Below are 20,795 nucleotides of genomic sequence, written 5' to 3'. Positions count from 1 at the left end.
CTACATTTGCTCATGATGGGCCGCCAACCTTGATTGAAGGTCTCGGCCAAAATCCAGTGCGTGGTGACGTATGACGTCACCACGCCGGCCAGTGTGATGACGTAATCTCGCAGCGTGCGATATTTCGCTCCAGATCTTTAAGCAAGATAGCGGCAGCCGGTCCGTCACAAGCAAATGGAGGCAGTAAGTTTGAATGAATTTTTTAAAAATGTTTATTTTACACTGTTTTTACACTCAGATGCCACGATCATGTATGAACGCGGCATCTGAGGGGTACAATGATGGGGGGCAGCGCAATCGCAGCTCCCTGTCATTGCACGCGCCACAAAGCGATTTATTTTTTTTAAACTCGGTGAATCACCTGGAACTTTTCATAAATTCGCTCATCTCTACTGATGATTTATATGCTGGTTTAATTTAATTGAACAAGTCACAAAAGATAAAATTTCGACCATGTGGAAACTGAATAAACGGAAATGGACGCTTGAGGCTTAACTCTCAATTTCACGTTCACTTTCAAGGTAGATTGCTACTATACCTTGTGTATTGCTGCAGTAATCACATACAGTTGCAAGAAAGGGTATGTAAACCCTTTGGGATGATATGGATTACTGCACAAATTGGTCATAAAATGTGATCTGATCTTCATATAAGTCTCAACAATAGACAATCACAGTCTGCTTAAACTAATAACACACAAAGAATTAAATGTTACCATGTTTTTATTGAACACACCATGTAAACATTCACAGTGCAGGTGGTAAAAGTATGTGAACCCTTGGATTTATTAACTGGTTGTACCTCCTTTGGCAGCAATAACTTCAACCAAACGTTTCCTGTAGTTGCAGATCAGACGTGCACAACAGTCAGTAGTAATTCATGACCATTCCTCTTTACAGAACTGTTTCAGTTCAAAAATATTCTTGGGACGTCTGGTGTGAATCACTTTCTTGAGGTCATGCCACAGCATCTCAATCGGGTTGAGGTCAGGACTTCTGACTGGGCCACCGCAGAAGGCGTATTTTCTTCTGTTTAAGCCATTCTGTTGTTGATTTACTTCTATGCTTTGGGTCGTTGTCCTGTTGCAACACCCATCCTCTGTTGAGTTTCAGCTGGTGGACAGATGGCCTTAAGTTCTCCTGCAAAATGTCTTGATAAACTTGGGAATTCATTTTTCCTTCGATGATAGCAATCCATCCAGGCCCTGACGCAGCAAAGCAGCCCCAAACCATGATGCCCCCACCACCATACTTGACAGTTGGAATGAAGTTTTGATGTTGGTGTGCTGTGCCCTTTTTTCTCCACACATAGTAGTGTGTTTTTCTATCAAACAACTCAACTTTGGTTTCATCTGTCCACATAATATTTTGCCAGTATTGCTGTGGAACATCCAGGTGCTCTTGTGCAAACTGTAAACGTGCAGCAATGTTTTTTTTGGACAGCAGTGGCTTCCTCTGTGGTATCCTCCCATGAAATGTATTCTTGTTTAGTGTTTTACGTATCTTAGATTCAGTAACAGGGATGTTAGCATATGCCAGAGACTTTAGCTGACACTCTAGGACTCTTCTTCACCTCATTGAGTCTGAGCTGTGCTCTTGCAGTCATCTTTACAGGACGGCTACTCCTAGGGAGAGTACCAGCAGTGCTGAACTTTCTCCATTTATAGACAATTTGTCTTAGCGTGGACTGATGAACAGCAAGGCTTTTGGAGATAATTTTATAACCCTTTCCAGCTTTATGCAAGTCAACAATTCTTAATCGTAGGTTTATTGATAGCTCTTTTGTGCGAGGCATCATTCTCATCAGGCGAGGCTTCTTGTGAAAAGCAAACCCAGAACTGGTGTGTGTGTTTTATAGGGCAGGGCAGCTGTAACCAACACCTCTAATCTCATCTCATTAATTGGACTCCAGTTGGCTGACACCTCACTCCAATTAGCTCTTGGAGATGTCATTAGTCTTGGGGTTCACATACTTTTTCCACCTGCACTGTGAATGTTTACATGGTGTGTTCAATAAAAACATGGTAACATTTAATTCTTTGTGTGTTATTAGTTTAAGCAGACTGTGATTGTCTATTGTTGTGACTTTGATGAAGATCAGATCACATTTTATGACCAATTTGTGCAGAAATCCATATAATTCCAAAGGGTTCACATACTTTTTCTTGCAACTGTATATATGCTGTTTAATAAAATTGAGCCCCCCCCCCCCCCCACAAAAAAATAAATAAATACATTGCAACTGTGTGGAAACAGAGGATTGAGGCTTGATGGGGAAATTAAAATATTTCCTTGCAGGTAGCTGATTGTGAGGTCTTTACTGCAGCAGCTACAGTTCTGCTAGGTGGCAAAAGGTCATGTCTTTTCTCTCCCTGGGTGTCAGCTCCCCTGCTTGCCCCTATTCTACACACACAATTCTTCTTCGTAATCCTAGATTTTCCCTTCGCTCTCCCTGGCAATAGAATACAAGCTTGATTGATTTCTGTCTGTTCCTGATTGAGTTTTCACTGTCCCTGACTCCCTACGATCATTTTCCTGGCAGAGACTTTAAGATCCAACCACCCTCATTTACTGCCCAGCACAGAATAGCGTTCTGCTTGGGACCTCCCTGCCTGCTGCAGCCCCCCCCCCCCCCCCCGACTTCCTCTCAGGGTCATGTGAGACCCCTTCTTCTTCCTTCCCATTCCCACTCGCCATTGGGTCCGAACTGGTTCGCTCATCCTTAATCCCGACTCTAGGTCTTGAGTGTTAAAGGGCAAGAATCTCTTACAAGTCCCTCTAGTCCAGGGATCAGCAACCTTCGGCACTCCAGCTGTGGTAAAACTACAACTCCCAGCATGCACACTTGCTTAGCTGTGTTCATAACTCCCATAGAAGTGAATGGAGCATGCTGGGAGTCATAATTTCACCAGTGTGGAGAGTTGAAGGTTGCTGACCATTGCTCTAGTCATTTACATTGTTTTGGGCAATAAATAACATTTAAAAGACACTTATCACTAGCATCTAGTTGTTTTATGTAGTGATCATGAGCCCTTGGACACTGTCCTGATTGTAGGTATAGCTGTCCATGCTTAGTTACTCCATCAAGGCACCAGTGGAAATATTAGAAATAGATTCTATAAAAACGTAAACTTACTAACTGTAGCTTCTTCTGACAATGCCCTTGATCCTGCTTGTCAGATTCTTTATAGGCAGCATTGTATCTGTAAAAAAGAAATTGGAATAAGATGACTTTCATTCATTGGATTCTCTGTAAAGTGAAACAAGTACAGTACGTGTGCTTTGTCTCCAAGTGTGTGCTTACATTCTAGATTTCTTTTAGGGATGAATTAATAATGTGAAAAAATGCTAATGTTTTACCTCTGAATTAATGTGCTACGGATTATGTAAGCTGTAGCATTAATCACTATATGGCACTGGTGTATAGTGCTGCCAGCTCAGACAGTTTAGAAGAAAACCTGCACAGCATTGCGTCCTTACAGTCTGGTGCTTCTGCTGTTAATGCTGCACATGCAGTTATAGTATGACATCACGGCTGATTTCTTCTCCGCCATCCTGCGGCATTCTGCTTTCAGATTCTCACTGTAAAGAGACGAGTAATGCTGCACAAAATCCATATGATAAGGAACAATAATCATGTATAGCTTTTCTAATAATCAATAGCTAGTATTTAATATACTTTATGCCCCTGTATGATGTCAGATGCAGATATGGCAGAGGCTTCTTTTTCCTGTAGTTCAGTGGTGCATTTTAACTCCTGGTGTTGCACAATGCATGCAATATTGTAAGGGGACGTCCACGTGGCAGATGGCCAGGAAAATGGCTTAAAGAGGACCTGCCACCTCTACTGATATGTCTGTTTTAGTAACTACTTGCATTCCTCATGTGATAACAATTCTGGAGCATCTATTCCTAGGACTCTATGTTGTGCCATTCCTTTATTATTCCTGCTAGTAGTTTACAAATAAATTACCAGCAGTCTGCAGTAAAGGTACCGCTGGGTGTTACCAGTAGTGGGTGTGTCTGACTCTGTCCAATCAGTGCGCTGGTGTTACACTGTGCAGGGACATCGTCCCGACTGGTCCCTTTACTACAATCTGCTGATAGTTCATTCATAAAATTATTAAATTCTAGTGGAAATAACAGAGGAATAGCACCACATAGAGCCATAAGAATAGAGGCTCCATAATTGTTATTGCATGGGGAATGCCGGTAGTTACTACAACAGGCATGTCAGGAGAGGTGACAGGTCCTCTTTAAAGAGAATGTGTCACCAACATTTTTTTCTGCTAGTTAAAACAGATAGTGACACTTTTTCTAACCTATAGGCATGCTCTGTGACCTGTGCAGAGGTCAGGAGGAAGAAGATAAGCCTTTACATTCACGTATTGTGTATCCTGTGTTACCTATATAGAGGTGATAGCGGTCATTCTAATCCTGCCTGTGATAACGAGATAACTTCCATAAAGTGACTGACCGAGAAGTGGTGCCTATTATTAGATTTAGTGACTAGTACGGAAACTACAGGATTTTTTATTTTATTTTTATATAGTGACATGGGAAATTTAAAGTAACCACCAAGAATTCCTTAAAAATATTTTAAAATAAAAACATGATTTCAAAAATGTCATTTTCTAAAGACACGTGCCCTTTAAAAGCTAGAGCCTTGACCATCTCGATTTGGCTCTCTTTCTATGTTTCACTTTTAATCTCTTTTACGTTCCATATCAGTTAAGGTTAGTTTCACATCTGCGGTTAAGCTATCCGGCAGAGAAAAGCATGCTGTAGTTCTCGGGATCCGGCACTGTTGGATGCTGCCTGCCCTCCAGATCCCGTTGACTATAATGCTGAGAAACCGCTGGGTCAAAACTGGTGCATACAGCGCTTTTTGTCCGGACAATTCCCGGCATTCTCTGCTGGAACAGCCGGCTGCAGATGTTAAAGTAGACTATGAGGAAGAAACCCATCAGTTTGAAAAAATATGTATGCGGGTAGGCTTATTCATAAACCAAATGGGAAATCACAGATGCCTTTATTAGAAAACATTTGAGCAGTGGCATACCTTCCATGGAGGCAGGACACACCACTGATACAGGGCCTGGGGGCGGAAGTGTCTGGCGCCAAACTCCTCCTTCTGTTCCTGACATTAAAACACTACCACCACTAGGAGGAGCTCAGTGCAAAGAGATTATTACAGCTTCCATTGCAGACAGTGGTAACCGTATACATTTGTGTATTCTGAGCACCCCCTAGTGGTGTTTGCAGGCAGTTTTGTAATATATTATGTAAACGGAAGCAGGAGACTTTTCAATGTATTTTTGTCAGTTCTCTGGTGTAAATACATTGAGAAATATGTTATTCCGAAAAAATGCCATATTTTCAAAGCATCTCTTCCACTTTTTCAGGTATAGACGTTGGATAAAGTTGATGAGGCTGGGACGACTGGTGCTTTGCCTGGGAGTGCTTGACACACACACACATTGAAAAAATGAATGGGGAGTGGGGGCTCATACTAAGTTTTGCTATTGGGCTCAATGAGATCTGTGTATCTCCTTGCAAAGGAGACATCTTTGTGGTTTTCAATTGTATTACGGTACCAAATTGAATGAAACTGATACAGAAAGGTCTATGCTTTGTAATATAGCACACACAGTGCAGCATATTCACTCATCCTATGCTAATGACACTATGATAAGAAATATCCTATCTGCAACATAACACCCCCCCCCCCCCCCCTACATTTATTTTCTGTGCCCTTCAAAATTGGTTGTCCATACCTCATGGTTTGAGTATGACCAAAGCTTGTAAAATTGAGACAGCAAAGATAAAAAGGTTTGGTGTTCATATAGTGGCAAGCTGTACGCTTTCACTACATGCTTAATGTATGTCAAAGAATTTTATAGACCACATGCTGTAATCAATCATCCCTACTTGCCTTATTGTCCCCTGTTAAAGGCTCCAAATCACCTGTTTCTCTTTACATACCTACAGAGGAAACATTAAACAATTTTGGCTGCCTGCAGCACTAGGTGATGCTAGGAAGCTTATAACTGTGCTCAATGGAATCGGCATAAATCCATTGTAAGAAGGTACCTGGAATCATCGTGGATGGAAGGTATGTGTCACCGAGGTTCCTGGCCTCGGTGAAGTAAGAGCCGGTATTTTATGTGTCAGCAGCAGCTATTGCTAATTGACACCTAAAGATTTAGCATGGCTGTCATAGCTGATCCGGGACGGCTCTTACTGGGATAAGTCAAAGTGCTGGGTGGGTGTCTACTCCCCATATTCCAGGCCAGGTTTTGCCAGGCAAAAAAAACAGCCAGCACTGCCAGGTGTGTAAATTTACCTCCCTCTGACAGTGGAGCTCAGGAGTCTGTGTGCTGTAAACTGAGGGCTGTGCTGGGATTTTAGGTTTGAGCAGGGCTGCAGTACTCAGGCTCCTCTAAAGGCGAACGAGCCTATGGACTTGATGAGGCTGAACAGCTAACAGGGTGTGAATTAACACCCAGGAGAAAAGGTGACATTTATTGTTTATGGACTTTCCTTGTCTGTGAACAAACACCAAACCACCTGCGTTTTGTGATACATCTTATCTGCATTTTGTTATGCACCAATATGTGAATAAACCCCGTGGTTAATTCAAGAACTGTGTACTTTGCCTCTCTGCTGCATCTGCTAGTCCTGACTACCAGAGTGAATCCCCACACCATATATACTGCATTTTATCATCAATGACTATTACTGTGACGGAAAGCTGTTCATTTGTATCTCTCTATATGAGAAAAGATGGCTCTGACCCCTATCAAAATGAAAAAGTTAATATGTAAGCGTCCGTAATTTATTTATTTCTATACTTAGGAGTCCTATTTATTGATTGACAGCCAACTTAATTTTTTTAGTCATGTAAACTTAGCTGTCAATCACTGAAAAGGACCGCCCCATTACCCCGAAGCATAAAAACAGCAGAGATTTAAATTATCTTCACTTTACTGAGTCTTTACCTAATCTTTACTGAAATTTTACTGAATCTTTTCCCATATGTGACTGTATTTTCTGGGTCCGTATCTGTTCCACAAATTTGCAGAACGGGTGTAGACCTATTCATTTCTATAGTTCCATTCCACGGCCCCGCAAAAATAAGATAGCCAAGTCCTATTTTTGTCCGCAATCGTGGACCAGAATAGGCATTTCTATCATAGGGCGGAACGCATACAGCCGGTACTCGTGTTTTGCAGATCTGCAACTTGTGGACCGTAAAACACTTACGGTTGTGTGAATGGACCCTAAAGCTATATATCAGCTCCTCCTGCTCTATTACATGCTGCAGATTGCACTACATTTTCATGGTGACAAGTTCCCTTTAATGATCCCTTTTAGTGAGGAGCGAGGTATTAAAAAATTGGATTTGGCTGCTTTGCCGAATTTTACAGTAGTGGGTGCAATGACAGTAAGTGGCGATTGTGCCGCTCCTCGTCATAGTACCCCTCAGATGCTGCATTCATCTCTGATTGCAGCAGCTGACAGTAATAATACACTGTAAAATAAAAACAATATGAATAAAATCATACTTAGGCTCCTTTCACACCTGTGTTCAGGTGTCCGCTCGTGAGATCCGTTTGAAGGGGCTCACAAGTGGCCCTGAACGCAGCCGTCTGGCCCTAATGCATTCTCAGTGGAGGCGGATCCGCTCAGAATGCATCAGTCTGCCAGCGCTCAGCCTCCGCTCCGCTCAGTGAGCGGACACCTGAACGCTGCAAGCAGCGTTCGGGTGTCCGCCTGGCCGTGCGGAGGCGAGCGGATCCGTCCAGACTTATAATGGAAGTCAATGGGGACGGATCCGCTTGAAGATGACACCATATGGCTCAATCTTCAAGCGGATCCGTCCCCCATTGACTTTCAATGTAAAGTCTGAACGGATCCGCTCAGGCTACTTTCACACTTAGAAATTTTTCTAAGTTATAATGCAGACGGATCCGTTCTGAACGGATGCAAACGTCTGCATTATAGGAGCGGATCCGTCTGATGAAACATCAGACGGACCCGCTCTGAACGCTAGTGTGAAAGTAGCCTTACCGACATCCATTTGATCCTGAAGAGCCAGCTGCCGCCATCTTGATTGAAGATCTAGCGCGAAATCGTCATCACATTAGCCGACATGTTGACATCATACCTCACCAAGCAAGGGATTTCGTGCAAGATCTTCAATCGAGATGGTGGCGGCTGGCTCTCAAACGGAAGAGGCAAGTATGAAGTTTGATTTTCTCAACACTAATCCCTTTATAAAAAAGGTTTCCCTTTTCATTTTACATCCAGCCTTCAACTAAGAGTAAAACTGAACACAACACTAGCTGAATTTCACTATATTGAACATGGCCTAAAATATAAGAAGTTAATTATTTTTACACTTATTTTGAAATACTTTATTTATTGTGCAATGGAATGATAGCTAACGTATCTGGAAAGTATGATATCAGTATCACTTACATAAGCCAATATGTTCCTCGGAGTATAAATTCTTGACATGTCAACAGCGACTCCGTCACTCGCAACGTCTGGTAAACAGCACTGACAACATTCTGCAATGGTGCATATATTTGTTACTGAAATTTTTAGGTTGCGCAGAGAATCCTCGCACATTACTGAACAATTGTTCCCTTAGGGAGGGCATATGCAATTCTATGCATAAGTCAATTGGGATTCTAGAAAAATAGAAGTTCCCCCTCTTCTTTGTGCCAAGTAGGTCTCAAGCACACAACCGTTGTTTGGGTCCGCATCTGAGCCCTTTTTTTTTGTGGCCTCTTTTTTGTGACTTCAATGGGGCTGCAAAAAATGTGGACAGCACACGGAGTATTACTCTGTTACGTGGACCAGCAAAACAAAAAATAGAATATGTCCTATTCTTGTCCATTTTTCCGGACAATAATAGGCATTTCTATTATGGAGGCTCGTTCCGTTCCCCAAATTGTGTAATGCACACGGCCAGCATCCGTGTTTTGCGTATCTGCAATTTGCGTACCGCAAAACACAGCGAGGTCGTCTGCATGAGTCCAAAGGCTGAGTGCTTGTTTCACTTCTCCAAATATACTTTTAACTTATTGTAGGAGAGAAAGGTAGTGTTACCTTCTGACTGTTTCCTTTCTACTTGTTTGCTAATGATGCTGTAATTGCAGATAGTGTTTCTAGCACGTACAAGCTCCCCTCTCAGCTATGTATGAGAAGCTAGGGTTAAGTGATAAAATTATTTCTGCTGCCACTAGAGGGCATTGGTCACATATGGATTTATTAAGTTGGGTTAGGGTGGGTTCACATTAGCTTTGTGTATTCCGTTATGGTTTTCCATTATAACATGGTTATAATGGAAAATAACGGAATCCATAAGATGGAAGTCAAAATGGAAGCCTATAAGAGGCATTTTGTTTTGATCCTTCATAATACAAGTCTATGGGCAGCATAACAGATCCATTATGCAGGAGTCCAGTCCTGCATAACGGAAACCAGGACGGATCCGTTATGCTTCCCATAGACTTGTATTTTGACGGAATGCAAAATAGAAGCCTTTAAAAAGCATTCCGTTTTGTTTTTCGTCATAATAGAAGTCTATGGGAATCATAACGGATCCGTCTGGTTCCCGTTATGCAGAACGGACAAAAAAGTCCTGTCGTCAGGACTTTGTTTTCCGTCTTGCATAACGGGAACCAGACGGATTCGTTATGGTTCCCATAGACTTCTATTATAACAGATTAAAACAGAATGCCTCTTAAAGGCTTCCGGTTTGACTTCCGTCTTATGGATTACGTTATTTTCTGTTATAACGGAAAGCCATAACGGAATACATAACGCTGATGTGAACCCACCCTTACATGGCAACATGTGTTGCACAACATTGCATCTAATGATTGTCAAAGGTGCCTCAGTGTAACACACCTTATGCCGCGAAACAGGTAGGGGCAAGAGAGGGGCAGCCGAAGGGCCAGGGGCTGAAGGGTAGGGGTTAGGTTAGAAAATTGGCATTGGGGAGGGAGGGGCCCCATTTCAGTTGTCGCCTCAGGCAACAGAAAGGCGAGGTGCACCCCTGTCTATATACAGTAGTGTAAATATGGATTACTTTATTCCATCAGCATGGTGAAAACTAGGCTATACATAAATGAAAATTGACATCTTAAATATATACATATATACTTGCATAGAACTGCCAGATCCATGTTATTAATGTCTATCCTAATGTACTTAAATAATAATGAGGCAAAACATTATTACTTACTTTTGCAACAGAACAGTCAACAGGAACATCGACAGAGGGCAGAAACCTGGGAAAGTCAAATGCAGCTGGAAAGAATGGAAATAAGTAAAGTATATCAATTGGTGTAATATAGTCTCCAATAGTAAATGACTAGTACCTGATGTCAATTTTATCAATGCCCAGGGATAGGGTGCCACATAGAGGTGGTGGAATGTGGTGGGCATGTTTTTGAATGTGTAGATATACAGTGTTCCTTAACTCTATTCATTAGGGTCCACCTACCAGTCATGATTTGAGAATATCCCACAGAATGAATACCTGAGGTAAGTCCTGATGCACTGACACTAATTATATCACCTTCTCAATACTAAGGAAATCCTGAAAACATGACCGTCAGGTGGGTCCTGAGAACTGGAGTTGAGGAACCCTGGTATGGATTATAGCCACTTTGTGTGAGCTGATCCAATCCACTGACATCAATCTTATTTGCATGTATTGGCAACTTTATACAAGGAGAAAGACAGAAGCCAGTTCCGTGGCTACTAGAAGCATGCTCAACTTACGGTCTTTGTAAATGACTCCCATTGGTCCTTCACTCTCACCACCAATTAATATGAACTGATATTGTTCTGCTGTCTTCGGAAGGTGGTGAACTTGTAAGGTTGGATTGACGGGGTACAGATGGCCTTCATAGAAATAAGTCTGTCTTTCTGGCGCAATTCCAGTTTGTTTGGCCACCATTTCCATATAGATAGCGACTCTGTTGTAAGAAAAAAAAAAATCAACAATTTTTTTTTTTTAACAAAGACAGATATTTCCTTTATAATTACTGTGAATGTTTATAATTTTTATAAATGGCTGATTTCACAGCTGAATGTATGCACGACTTACGAGTTATAATGATGTATATAAATCTTGTGCATTCTGGCTTGTGGCAAGGAGAACACGTGGATGACCATCCTCTCTAGAATGTTGTTGGTCTCGGCAAAAAACTGATCAAAGCCCCAGCATTTCTCCTGGTCAGCTTCAAGGATATTTGCAAGAATGGCTTTCGACTGTGTCCTCAATCCGCTGTGAACAAATAAAGGCTGTGTTGACTAGTAGTGTTTGTCAAATCAGGGCATAGTGGATGCAGAAATGCACGTCAGGAAGATGAGCACTAGGGATGGAGTAAATTGAGGGACATTTGTCAAGACATTTGTGTTTCCATATGCCAGTCTGGGTCCCTCTGAGCCAGACTGAGGTCATCTGCCTCTTAATAAATTATGTGCATCTCTGGCAGTCCGTGAACCAGAAACTGAAGTCTACAACAGCCAGGGGCAGGCGTATACTTCAGCTATATCTTCTGCAATTTTCTGGTGTAAGTTATAGTAAATCCAGTGAGCACTTTTAGAAAAGTGTTGAGAATCCTAAAAAGTTGCAAATTATTGCACACATAAGGAATAAGCTATAATTTGCAACTTTTTTACTACACTATTGTGGCGTGAAGACATTAGTAAATGCCCCTTATTGTTTTCAACATAATGAGAAGATTTGGCCAGACTCAAGACATTTAAGAAGATCACAGAGTATGTGAATAAGGGTAGAGTTACTTACACTTTATAATTCTTCCTTATTCGATACACCACACTATAATGTTTAAAGGGGTTCTCCTGGAAAGATTTCAAATGATCGCAAGCCACCTGTCCTAGCCATCACTGGTCTATACTAACAGTCCTCAGGAGGAGGACAGTTACACCTGCATTGCATAGACTTGGACAGTGTTCACACCTTGTGTGTATATATATATATATATATATATATGTATATATACAGTCCTGATCAAAAGTTTAAGACCACTTGAAAAATGGCAAAAAATCATATTTAGCATGGCTGGATCTTAACAAGGTTCCAAGTAGAGCTTCAACATGCAACAAGAAGAAATGGAGTGAGACAATTTTTTTTTTGAGCATTCAATTTAATGAAAACAACAAATAAACTGAAACGGGGCTGTTTTTCAGCTGATCAAAGGTTTCGGACCACACCTCCAAAAAAAAACTAACCCCCCCCCCCCCCCAAAACAGAACTCCAACTTCTAAACATCGACTCAGTAATGAGTAGCTCTGCCGTTATCGTTTATCACTTCAAAAATTTGTTTCGGCATGCTTGATGCAAGTGTTTCCATGAGGTGAGTGGGAACATTTCTCCAAGTGGTGAAGACGGCCGCACGAAGGCCATCTACTGTCTGGAACTGTTGTCCATTTTTGTAAACTTCCCTTGCCATCCATCCCCAAAGGTTCTCAATTGGATTTAGATCAGGGTAACATGCAGGATGGGCCAAAAGAGTGATGTTATTCTCCTGGAAGAAGTCCCTTGTCCTGCAGGCATTGTGTACTGTAGCGTTGTCCTGTTGAAAAACCCAGTCGTTACCACACAGACTAGAGCCCTCAGTCATGAGGAATGCTCTCTGCAACATCTGGACTTAGCCAGCAGCCAGTTGACGCTCCTGCACTTCCTGAAGCTCCATTGTTCCACTGAAGGAAAAAGCACCCCAGACCATTATGGCGCCCCCTCCACTGTGGCGCGTAGAAAAAATCCCAGGTGGAATCTGCTTGTCATGCCATTTACATTGGAAACCATCAGGACCATCAAGGTTAAATTTTTTCTCATCAGAAAATAAAACTTTCTTCCACCTTTGAATGTCCCATGTTTGGTGCTCTCTTGCAAAGTCCAAATGAGCAGTTCTGTGGCGTTCAAGGAGACGAGGTCTTTGAAGAAGTTTTTTGAAGTCCCTTCAGTTTTAGATGCTGTCTGATGGTTATGGGGCTGCAGTCAGCACCGGTAAGGGTCTTAATTTGGGTCGAGGATCGTCCAGTATCTTGACGGACAGCCATTTAGATCCTCCGGCTCAGTGCTGATGACATTTTTTTGGGTCTTCCACTTGACTTTTTTGTTCCATAACCCTCAGGATTATTTAAGAAATTCCAAATGACTGTCTTACTGCGTCCAACCTCAGCAGCGATGGCGCGCTGAGAGAGACCCTGCTTATGCAGTTCAACAACCCGACCACGTTCAAAAAGGGAGAGTTTTTTTGCCTTTGCCATCACAACGTGTGACTACCTGACAGAAAATGACAATGAATCCACATCTTTGCACAGATTTGGCCTTTTAAAGGCATGTGGTCCTAAAATTTGGATCAGCTGAAAAACAGCCTGTTTCAGTTTAATCGTTATTTTCAATTAATTGAATGTTCAAAAAATGTTTAGTCTCACTCTCATTTCTTTTGGGTCTTGTTGGGTTTGCATGTTGAAACTCGACTTGGAACCTTGTTAAGATCCAGACATGCTAAATATGTTTTTTTGCCATTTTTCAAGTGGTCTTAAACTTTTCATCAGGACTGTATATAAGCAGAAGGACCCGGCTTCGCACGGATATATTTCATGTATTTCATTTAATGTTTGTGTGTGAGGTTAAAAGATATCTACAGTGTTCTCCATCACAGTGACCTCTACAGCATCCCACCCCTTTAACAGTGACCTCACCAGTACCCCGCTGCCTTAACAGTGACCTCCATAGCAGCTGCCCCTTTAATAGCGGCCTCCACAGTCCCCTGCCCCCTTAACAGTGACCTCCACAGTGCCCAGCCCTTTATCAGTGACCTCCACAGCGGTCTGCCCCTTAACAGTAACATCCACAGCGCCTGCCCCTTTAACAGTGACTGCCACAGAATCCCACTCCCTTAACAGTGACCTCCACAGCATCCGCCCCTTTAACAGTGACCTCCACAGTGGCCCCCCTTCATTAGTGACCTCCACAGTACCCCCTCTCCTTAACAGTGATTTCTACAATAACCCGCCCCTTAACAGTGAACTCCACAGCAGCTGCCCCTTTAATAGTGATCTCCACAGTCCCCTGCCCCTTTAACAGTGATCTCGACAGTGCCCACTCCTTTAACAGTGACCTTCACATTGCCTGTCCCTTTAATAGTACCCGCCCCTTTAACAGTGACCTCCACAGTGCTCGCCCCTTTAACAGTGACCTCCACAGTGCCCTTCCCTTTAACAGTGACCGCATCTTTAACAGTGACCTGCACAGTGCCTGCCCCTTTAACAGTGACCTCCACAGTGCCCACCCCTTTAACAGTGACCTCCACAGTACCTGCCCCTTTAACAGTGACCTCCACAGTGCCTGCCCCTTTAACATTGACCACCCCTTTAACAGTGACGTTCATAGTGGCCGCCCCTTGAACAGTGATCTTCACAGTGCCCGTCCCTTTAACAGTGACTTCCACAGTGCCTGCCCCTTTAACAGTGACCTCCACAGTGCCCACCCCTTAAACAGTGACCTCCACAGTGCCCACCCCTTTAACAGTGACCTCCACATTGCCTGTCCCTTTAATAGTACCCACCCCTTTAACAGTGACCTCCACAGTGCTCGCCCCTTTAACAGTGACCTCCACAGTACCTGCCCCTTTAACAATGACCTCCACAGTGCCTGCCCCTTTAACATTGACCACCACTTTAACAGTGACGTTCATAGTGGCCGCCCGTTTAACAGTGATCTTCACAGTGCCCGCCCCTTTAACAGGGGCTTCCACAGTGCCCTCCCCTTTAACAGTGACCTCCACAGTTCCCACCCCTTTAACAGTGACCTCCACAGTGCCCGCTCCTTTAACTGTGACCTTCACAGTACCTGCCCCTTTAACAGTGACCTCCAAAGTGCCTGCCCCTTTAACATTGACCACCTCTTTAACAGTGACCGCCACATTGCCCGCCCCTCTAACATTGACCACCCCTTTAACAGTGACCTTCACAGTGCCCGCCCCTTTAACAGGGGCTTCCACAGTGCCCTCCCCTTTAACAGTGACCTCCACAGTGCCCACCCCTTTAACAGTGACCTCCACAGTGCCCGCTCCTTTAACTGTGACCTCCACAGTACCTGCCCCTTTAACAGTGACCTCCAAAGTGCTCGCCCCTTTAACATTGACCACCTCTTTAACAGTGACCGCCACATTGCCCACCCCTTTAACATTGACCACCCCTTTAACAGTGACCTTCACAGTGCCCGCTTCTTTAACAGTGACCTCCACAGTGCCCGCCCCTTTAACATTGACCACCCCTTTAACAGTGACCTTCATAGTAGCCGCCCCTTTAACAGTGACCTCCACAGTACCCGCCCCCTTAACAGTGACTTCCACAGTGCCCGCTTCTTTAACAGTGGCCTCTGCAGTGCCTGCCCTTTTAAGAGTGACTTCCACAGTGCCCGCCCCTTTAACAGTAAACTCCACAGCGCCCGTTCATTTAATAGTGGCCCCTGCCCACCATGCATGTAGCAGTGTAGTTGTGCCGTCATACATCATATGACTGAATATCTAAGGACCTGCGAACTGCTAAAACCTGTGATCAGTTGTTATGGCAACCTGAAGTAGGACCTGCGAGCTTCTATTGGCTAATGCAGGTAATTTTTTAGGAATATCTCAGGAACGGTACGTCCTAGAGAGCTGAAACCTTCCCGAACACCTGATGTACCTGTGTGCCAAATTTGGTGAAGATCTGTCAAGTCGTTTGGTTGCACATAAAGAACATCTAGACATCTAGACAGACAGAAACTCATTTTTATATATAAATAAGAGATATATATTTTACCACCAGCCACTAACTTTTCTCTAGTAGCCGTCATTGTGAGGGTCCTGCATTCGACTATGAAAGGAACTGAGACTGGATCCGGACCCTAACAATTCACATTTTATATGTGTTTTATTGTTTTATTGTTATTACCATTTTATTGTACATGTGTATTAAATTTCATTAGTACTAAGTCACTTGAGAGCCAGTCCCTTCTTTAGCCTTTTTGTAGTTAGCTAGTGGGTATATAGCAGTCATCACATTTTAAAATGAGCTCTTACTCTGAAAGGCGACAGGTGACTGGCAATTCGTAAATCCACTCAATGGGTCCACTTTCTTTCCGTTGCACTCCTGCAATGGCACCTGGTGGCTTTTCTGCTGTAATTTTGTGCCTAAATGTCAATAACAGACATACATCAGTAATGTAATATTGCTCTCGTCTGCTTTATTACTTTTTTACATCTCAAAAGGCACATCATCATCATATTTTAATATATGAAGCCTCCACACATTAGTCTCTTATTATGATGATATCTGTCTTGCATACATAGTATATGAGTTATATCTTTCACAGGCCAATGACCACCTCATAACATTAATATAGATGCTGTAAGGAAAAACTAATACCTTACACAGCTCTATTACCTCTCCATTACTCTGTGATATGGTCATCCCTAGCGACCACGCTATTAAAAAAAGATGAAAGAAGTAGATAAAGGACAAGTAATAAACCACTTAAACAATAAACCACTTGATAGTCCTAATAAAAAGAAACAAGCAACCATTGGGCACCATACTGTAATGACTATAATAAACATTCCTTGCGGATATAACCACCTCAAATCAGTCATCAGTAGATCAAAGAAGTATTTCAGATCTGTGGGAACAGCGCACCTTTTACTGTGCCAACAGCATTCCAGCTTTTTAATTTCGTAATGAAAACAAAAATATATCCAAAATTTCAGTTTGACCTGGAACCGAATGTTAAATCACAGTTTTGGCAATGGTGGCCCATAGCATGGATTCATATGAAGTCAATAATAATAAGCTTCTTTGATAGAAATAAAAAAATATAAGGGCACATCTGCCAATAAAGGCAAGTAGGCTACATCTAGGAGTACAAGGTGCTTGTTTAAAGGGAACCTGTTACTTATTAATTTAGGCTATTGAAACATGCAGGCTTTGAAAATCAAAAAAACAGATCTACTGGTATTTTCTACAAATGAGAGTGGCCTCCAAATTATTTGACTGCCTACCCCAGTGCCAACCCCAACATGATAAGATCAAATACAATAGTCTCAGTCAGTGGCGTACATAGAGAAGTAAGGGCCCCATAGCAAGGATCAAACCAGGCCCCCCACACAGGACAGAAGGGTTTCTGCCTAAACCCTTTTCAATGACCCTTGGGCCATTTTTCCCACTGCCTCATTTGCTAAAAGTTGTTCCTTTAGAGGGCAGAGTCCTGACCAAGTTTTCACCTCCAGTAGAAGAGGAGATAATCCCAACTAAGACTGGGCCCCCTCTTGCCCTGGGCCCCATAGCAGTCACATGGTCGGCCGCTATGGTAGTTACACCCCTGGTCTGAGTAATTTTTCGATACCTCAAGAAGACAGCACCATAGAATGTAAAAGTCTTTATTGCAACTTGACAGGCAAAAATCAACTTTTCCAACCAGTGCATATAAGTGCACAGTTGTGAATAAGCTGCAAGGGTATGTGTGTTCAACACATGGTTGAGCTGGCTCTTGTTAATGGGTGACAATAATTGACCCCAAAGGTTCAGCAGAAGACTTACAAATAAGAGCTGACTTTAGAGCCAATCATTTGCTCCTAGAGTCTATTTCTTATGGGTTGATGCAATATTCTGATGATGCAATTAACCCCTTCCCAACATCTGCAGTACATGTATGTCTGAAGTCAACACCTGCTCAGGAACTGAGAGGGCACCATAGCCAGCAGGTGCCTGCTGACACACCCGCTGCCAGTGTCAGTGATCAGAGACACCTATGATTATGGACATTTAACCCCTCAGAATATGTAAAAACCAAACATGTAAAACTATTGCGCATTTGCATTTTTTTGCAGTAGATAGTACAACTTAAGCTGCGTTCACATCACCATTTAGTTTTCCCTTCTTCTGATCTGTCAGAAGAACAGGAAAATAAACAAAAAAACGGATCCTGTATTTTAAGAATCCGTTATACCGAGTTATGTACATTTGGCATCCGTTTTAGCCATTTGCATCTGAGATCTGTTATTTTACACAGAAAAAAGTCCTACCCAAAGTATTTTTTTTCCATCTAAAATAACATGATCTCAGATGGTAATGGCTAAAACGGATGCAAAATGTGCAGAACTGAGCATCATAATAGATGCATAAAATACTAGATGTTTTTTTTTTCTGCTCTATAGATGAAGGTTGAGACCTCATAATACTGGTGTTTTCCTTTACACCAGTTTTATTAAACATTTCCGCAAAGTCTTATTGAAGATACACAGACATTATATGTAATTGGTTATTACAGAGTAAGAAGCATTAGAAAACGTTCCCTCACATAATCTGCTTGTTATTTCGAGGTCCCCCGTAAGGGATGAAGGGCAGGCTACCACAGGCAGCATGATAAAAGGTAACTCCAATACTCCAAAGGTCAACCGTGACGCCATAAACCTTCTGTTGGGGTTTTCTCAAGACTGCTCTTTCATACATATCAGGATGCTTGAAAGGAAATAAGAAGACTTCAGTCATGTACATGGGAAATTCAACGTTTTGCAAGCCTGAACTGACTAAACATTTTCTTAATCTGCCCATTACTTAAAGAGGGGTTTCCCCATTAAAGACTTCAATAATATTTTAATCCGAGATACCAGAAATGTCAGTGGTGATTTAAAAGAAAATCCCAGCACTGATTTTCATGACGTACATGATTTCAATAGTCAAACATGCGCTGTCACTAAAGGGCGTCTGATACCAAATTCAACTTCTGCTCATATGGAAGCTTTACATGCACTTTTGAAAATGAAAGCTTTGATCATGTAAAAGCCCAATATTTCTTACAGCTGAGGGTTTGCTTCAGTCTGTAAACCACATAAGTAATTTAATGGCCAAATGCCATGAAAACCCTGTGTGCGACCTATCATTAAGACTTACCTTTTGTTCATTGTTGTGTAAAAAAAAAATTACAATATGCCCCAAATGAATGGTTTAAAATTACAGTTGCCTGATCACTATCTTTATTTGTTGTATTTTTTTTTTTTTTTTTACTATATACATAACACACTTGTGTTGGGCAGATGCTAAGGGTACTTTCACACTTGCGTTACCGGATCTCTCTGCCGCAAGTGTGAAAGTAGCCTAACGCTGGGTTCACACCTGAGCGTTAACGATGGAGTGCTCTGTATGCGCAATTGTACGGGTGTTTGCAATCACGCATACAGAGACAAGCGAACGCCCATTGTCACGCGTTCCCGAAAGTCTATGTACAGGAACGCGCGACAAGACGCCCCAAAGAAGCTCATGTACTTCTTGGGGCGTCGGGCGTTTTACAGCGCGATCGTACACACTGTAAATCGCCCAGGTGAGAACCATTCCCATAGGGAAGCATTGGTTTCTCCTTGTTGAGCGTTTTACAGCGCGTAGGAACACGCTGTAAAACGCTCAGGTGTGAACCCAGCCTAAGGGTACTTTCACACTTGTGTTTTTCTTTTCCGGCATAGAGTTCCGTCACAGGGGCTCTATACCGGAAAAGAACTGATCAGTTTTATCCCCATGCATTCTGAATGGAGAGTAATCCGTTCAGTTTGCATCAGGATGTCTTCAGTTCAGTCGTTTTGACTGATCAGGCAAAAGAGAAAACCGCAGCATACTACGGCGAAAAAAACTGAAGACATGCCTGAACGCCGGATCCGGCATTTTTTCCGATAGGAATGTGTTAGCGCCGGATCCGGCATTCAGAATACCGGAATGCCGGATCCGTCTCACAAATGCTTTCAGTCAGCGGCAGATCGGCGGATCTGGCGGCCGCAAGTGTGAAAGTAACCTAAGACGCCTAATATTATTGCCACATTTATTGAAATATTATTGGAATAACTGTGGCAATGATATTAGGTGTCTTACCAATTGCCCAACATAAGTGTGTTATGTATAAAATAATAAAATATATAAAAACAACAAATAAAGATAGTGGTCATGCAACTGTAATTTTAAACCTTTTATTTTGGGGATATTGTAATTCTTTTTTTTTTTTTTACAACAATGAATAATGATAGGTCGCACACAGGGTTTTCATGGCATTTGTCCATTCAATTACTTATCTTGATGAATTATACCCTGGACCCCACAGTTTTGGTTTATGAAAATATTAAAAAGTCTGTAAAAACCAAATAAATCTGCAGGAGTCTTGATAGTTTGCAACAAATAATCAGTGTAGATAAACTGTATCAGCCTGACAGTTACACTGTTAACTTCAAAGAGTATTGCTTGGAGTTAAAACAATTGCAGCAAATGCTCTGGGGTACTGGATCTGTGCAGGATTTTGGCTGTTGACTCATTATCCTACATATAAGGCTCTAAAACAACTGTAAAAAGCTCTTTCTATTGAGATCTCTATGGGAGTGCAGGTCCTTTCCAAATAAATCTCCATAGAACACCAGCAAGAACTACTAAATATATCATATACATGTACATGTAGTAAATCCACAGGTATTAAAGGGGTTGTCTAAGTTATATTTATTGATGACCTATCCTCAGGCTAGGTCATCAATATCAGATCGGTGGGGGTTCGACACCCGGCATCCCCGCCAATCAGCTGTTTGAAGAGAAGGCGTGCGCCGTGCCAGCGCTGCCTCCTCTTCATTGTTTACCTGCTCGGTGTTGCATCTTCAGCGGCGAGCAGGTGTAATTACACCCAAGCCATCCTATTTATTTCAATGGTACAGATCGCTCCTATACAAGTTG

At 42.4% G+C, this 20,795-nt stretch overlaps 1 protein-coding gene across 4 annotated transcripts in view; it reads right to left on the bottom strand.

Annotated features, from left to right (window-relative positions):
* Window positions 1–20,795, bottom strand: part of IKBKE (inhibitor of nuclear factor kappa B kinase subunit epsilon) — an 87,491-nt gene that overhangs the window by 32,997 nt on the left and 33,699 nt on the right. For 3 of the 4 annotated variants that reach the window (XM_044288454.1, XM_044288453.1, XM_044288456.1), the window contains 8 exons: window positions 18,397–18,557; window positions 16,124–16,234; window positions 11,131–11,310; window positions 10,803–10,999; window positions 10,261–10,325; window positions 8,484–8,575; window positions 3,480–3,581; window positions 3,136–3,202 (listed from right to left, as the gene is read on the bottom strand). In XM_044288454.1, coding sequence (XP_044144389.1) covers window positions 3,136–3,202; window positions 3,480–3,581; window positions 8,484–8,575; window positions 10,261–10,325; window positions 10,803–10,999; window positions 11,131–11,310; window positions 16,124–16,234; window positions 18,397–18,557 — 975 coding nt within the window. The remainder of the gene's footprint in view (window positions 1–3,135; window positions 3,203–3,479; window positions 3,582–8,483; window positions 8,576–10,260; window positions 10,326–10,802; window positions 11,000–11,130; window positions 11,311–16,123; window positions 16,235–18,396; window positions 18,558–20,795) is intronic. The other variant, XM_044288455.1, reaches the window with a different exon arrangement.

The sequence above is a fragment of the Bufo gargarizans genome, chromosome 3 (genome assembly GCF_014858855.1).
Source record: "Bufo gargarizans isolate SCDJY-AF-19 chromosome 3, ASM1485885v1, whole genome shotgun sequence".
NCBI lineage: Eukaryota > Metazoa > Chordata > Amphibia > Anura > Bufonidae > Bufo > Bufo gargarizans.
Note: the sequence above shows the minus strand (reverse complement) of the source record. Positions and strands in the feature narration are given on the sequence as shown.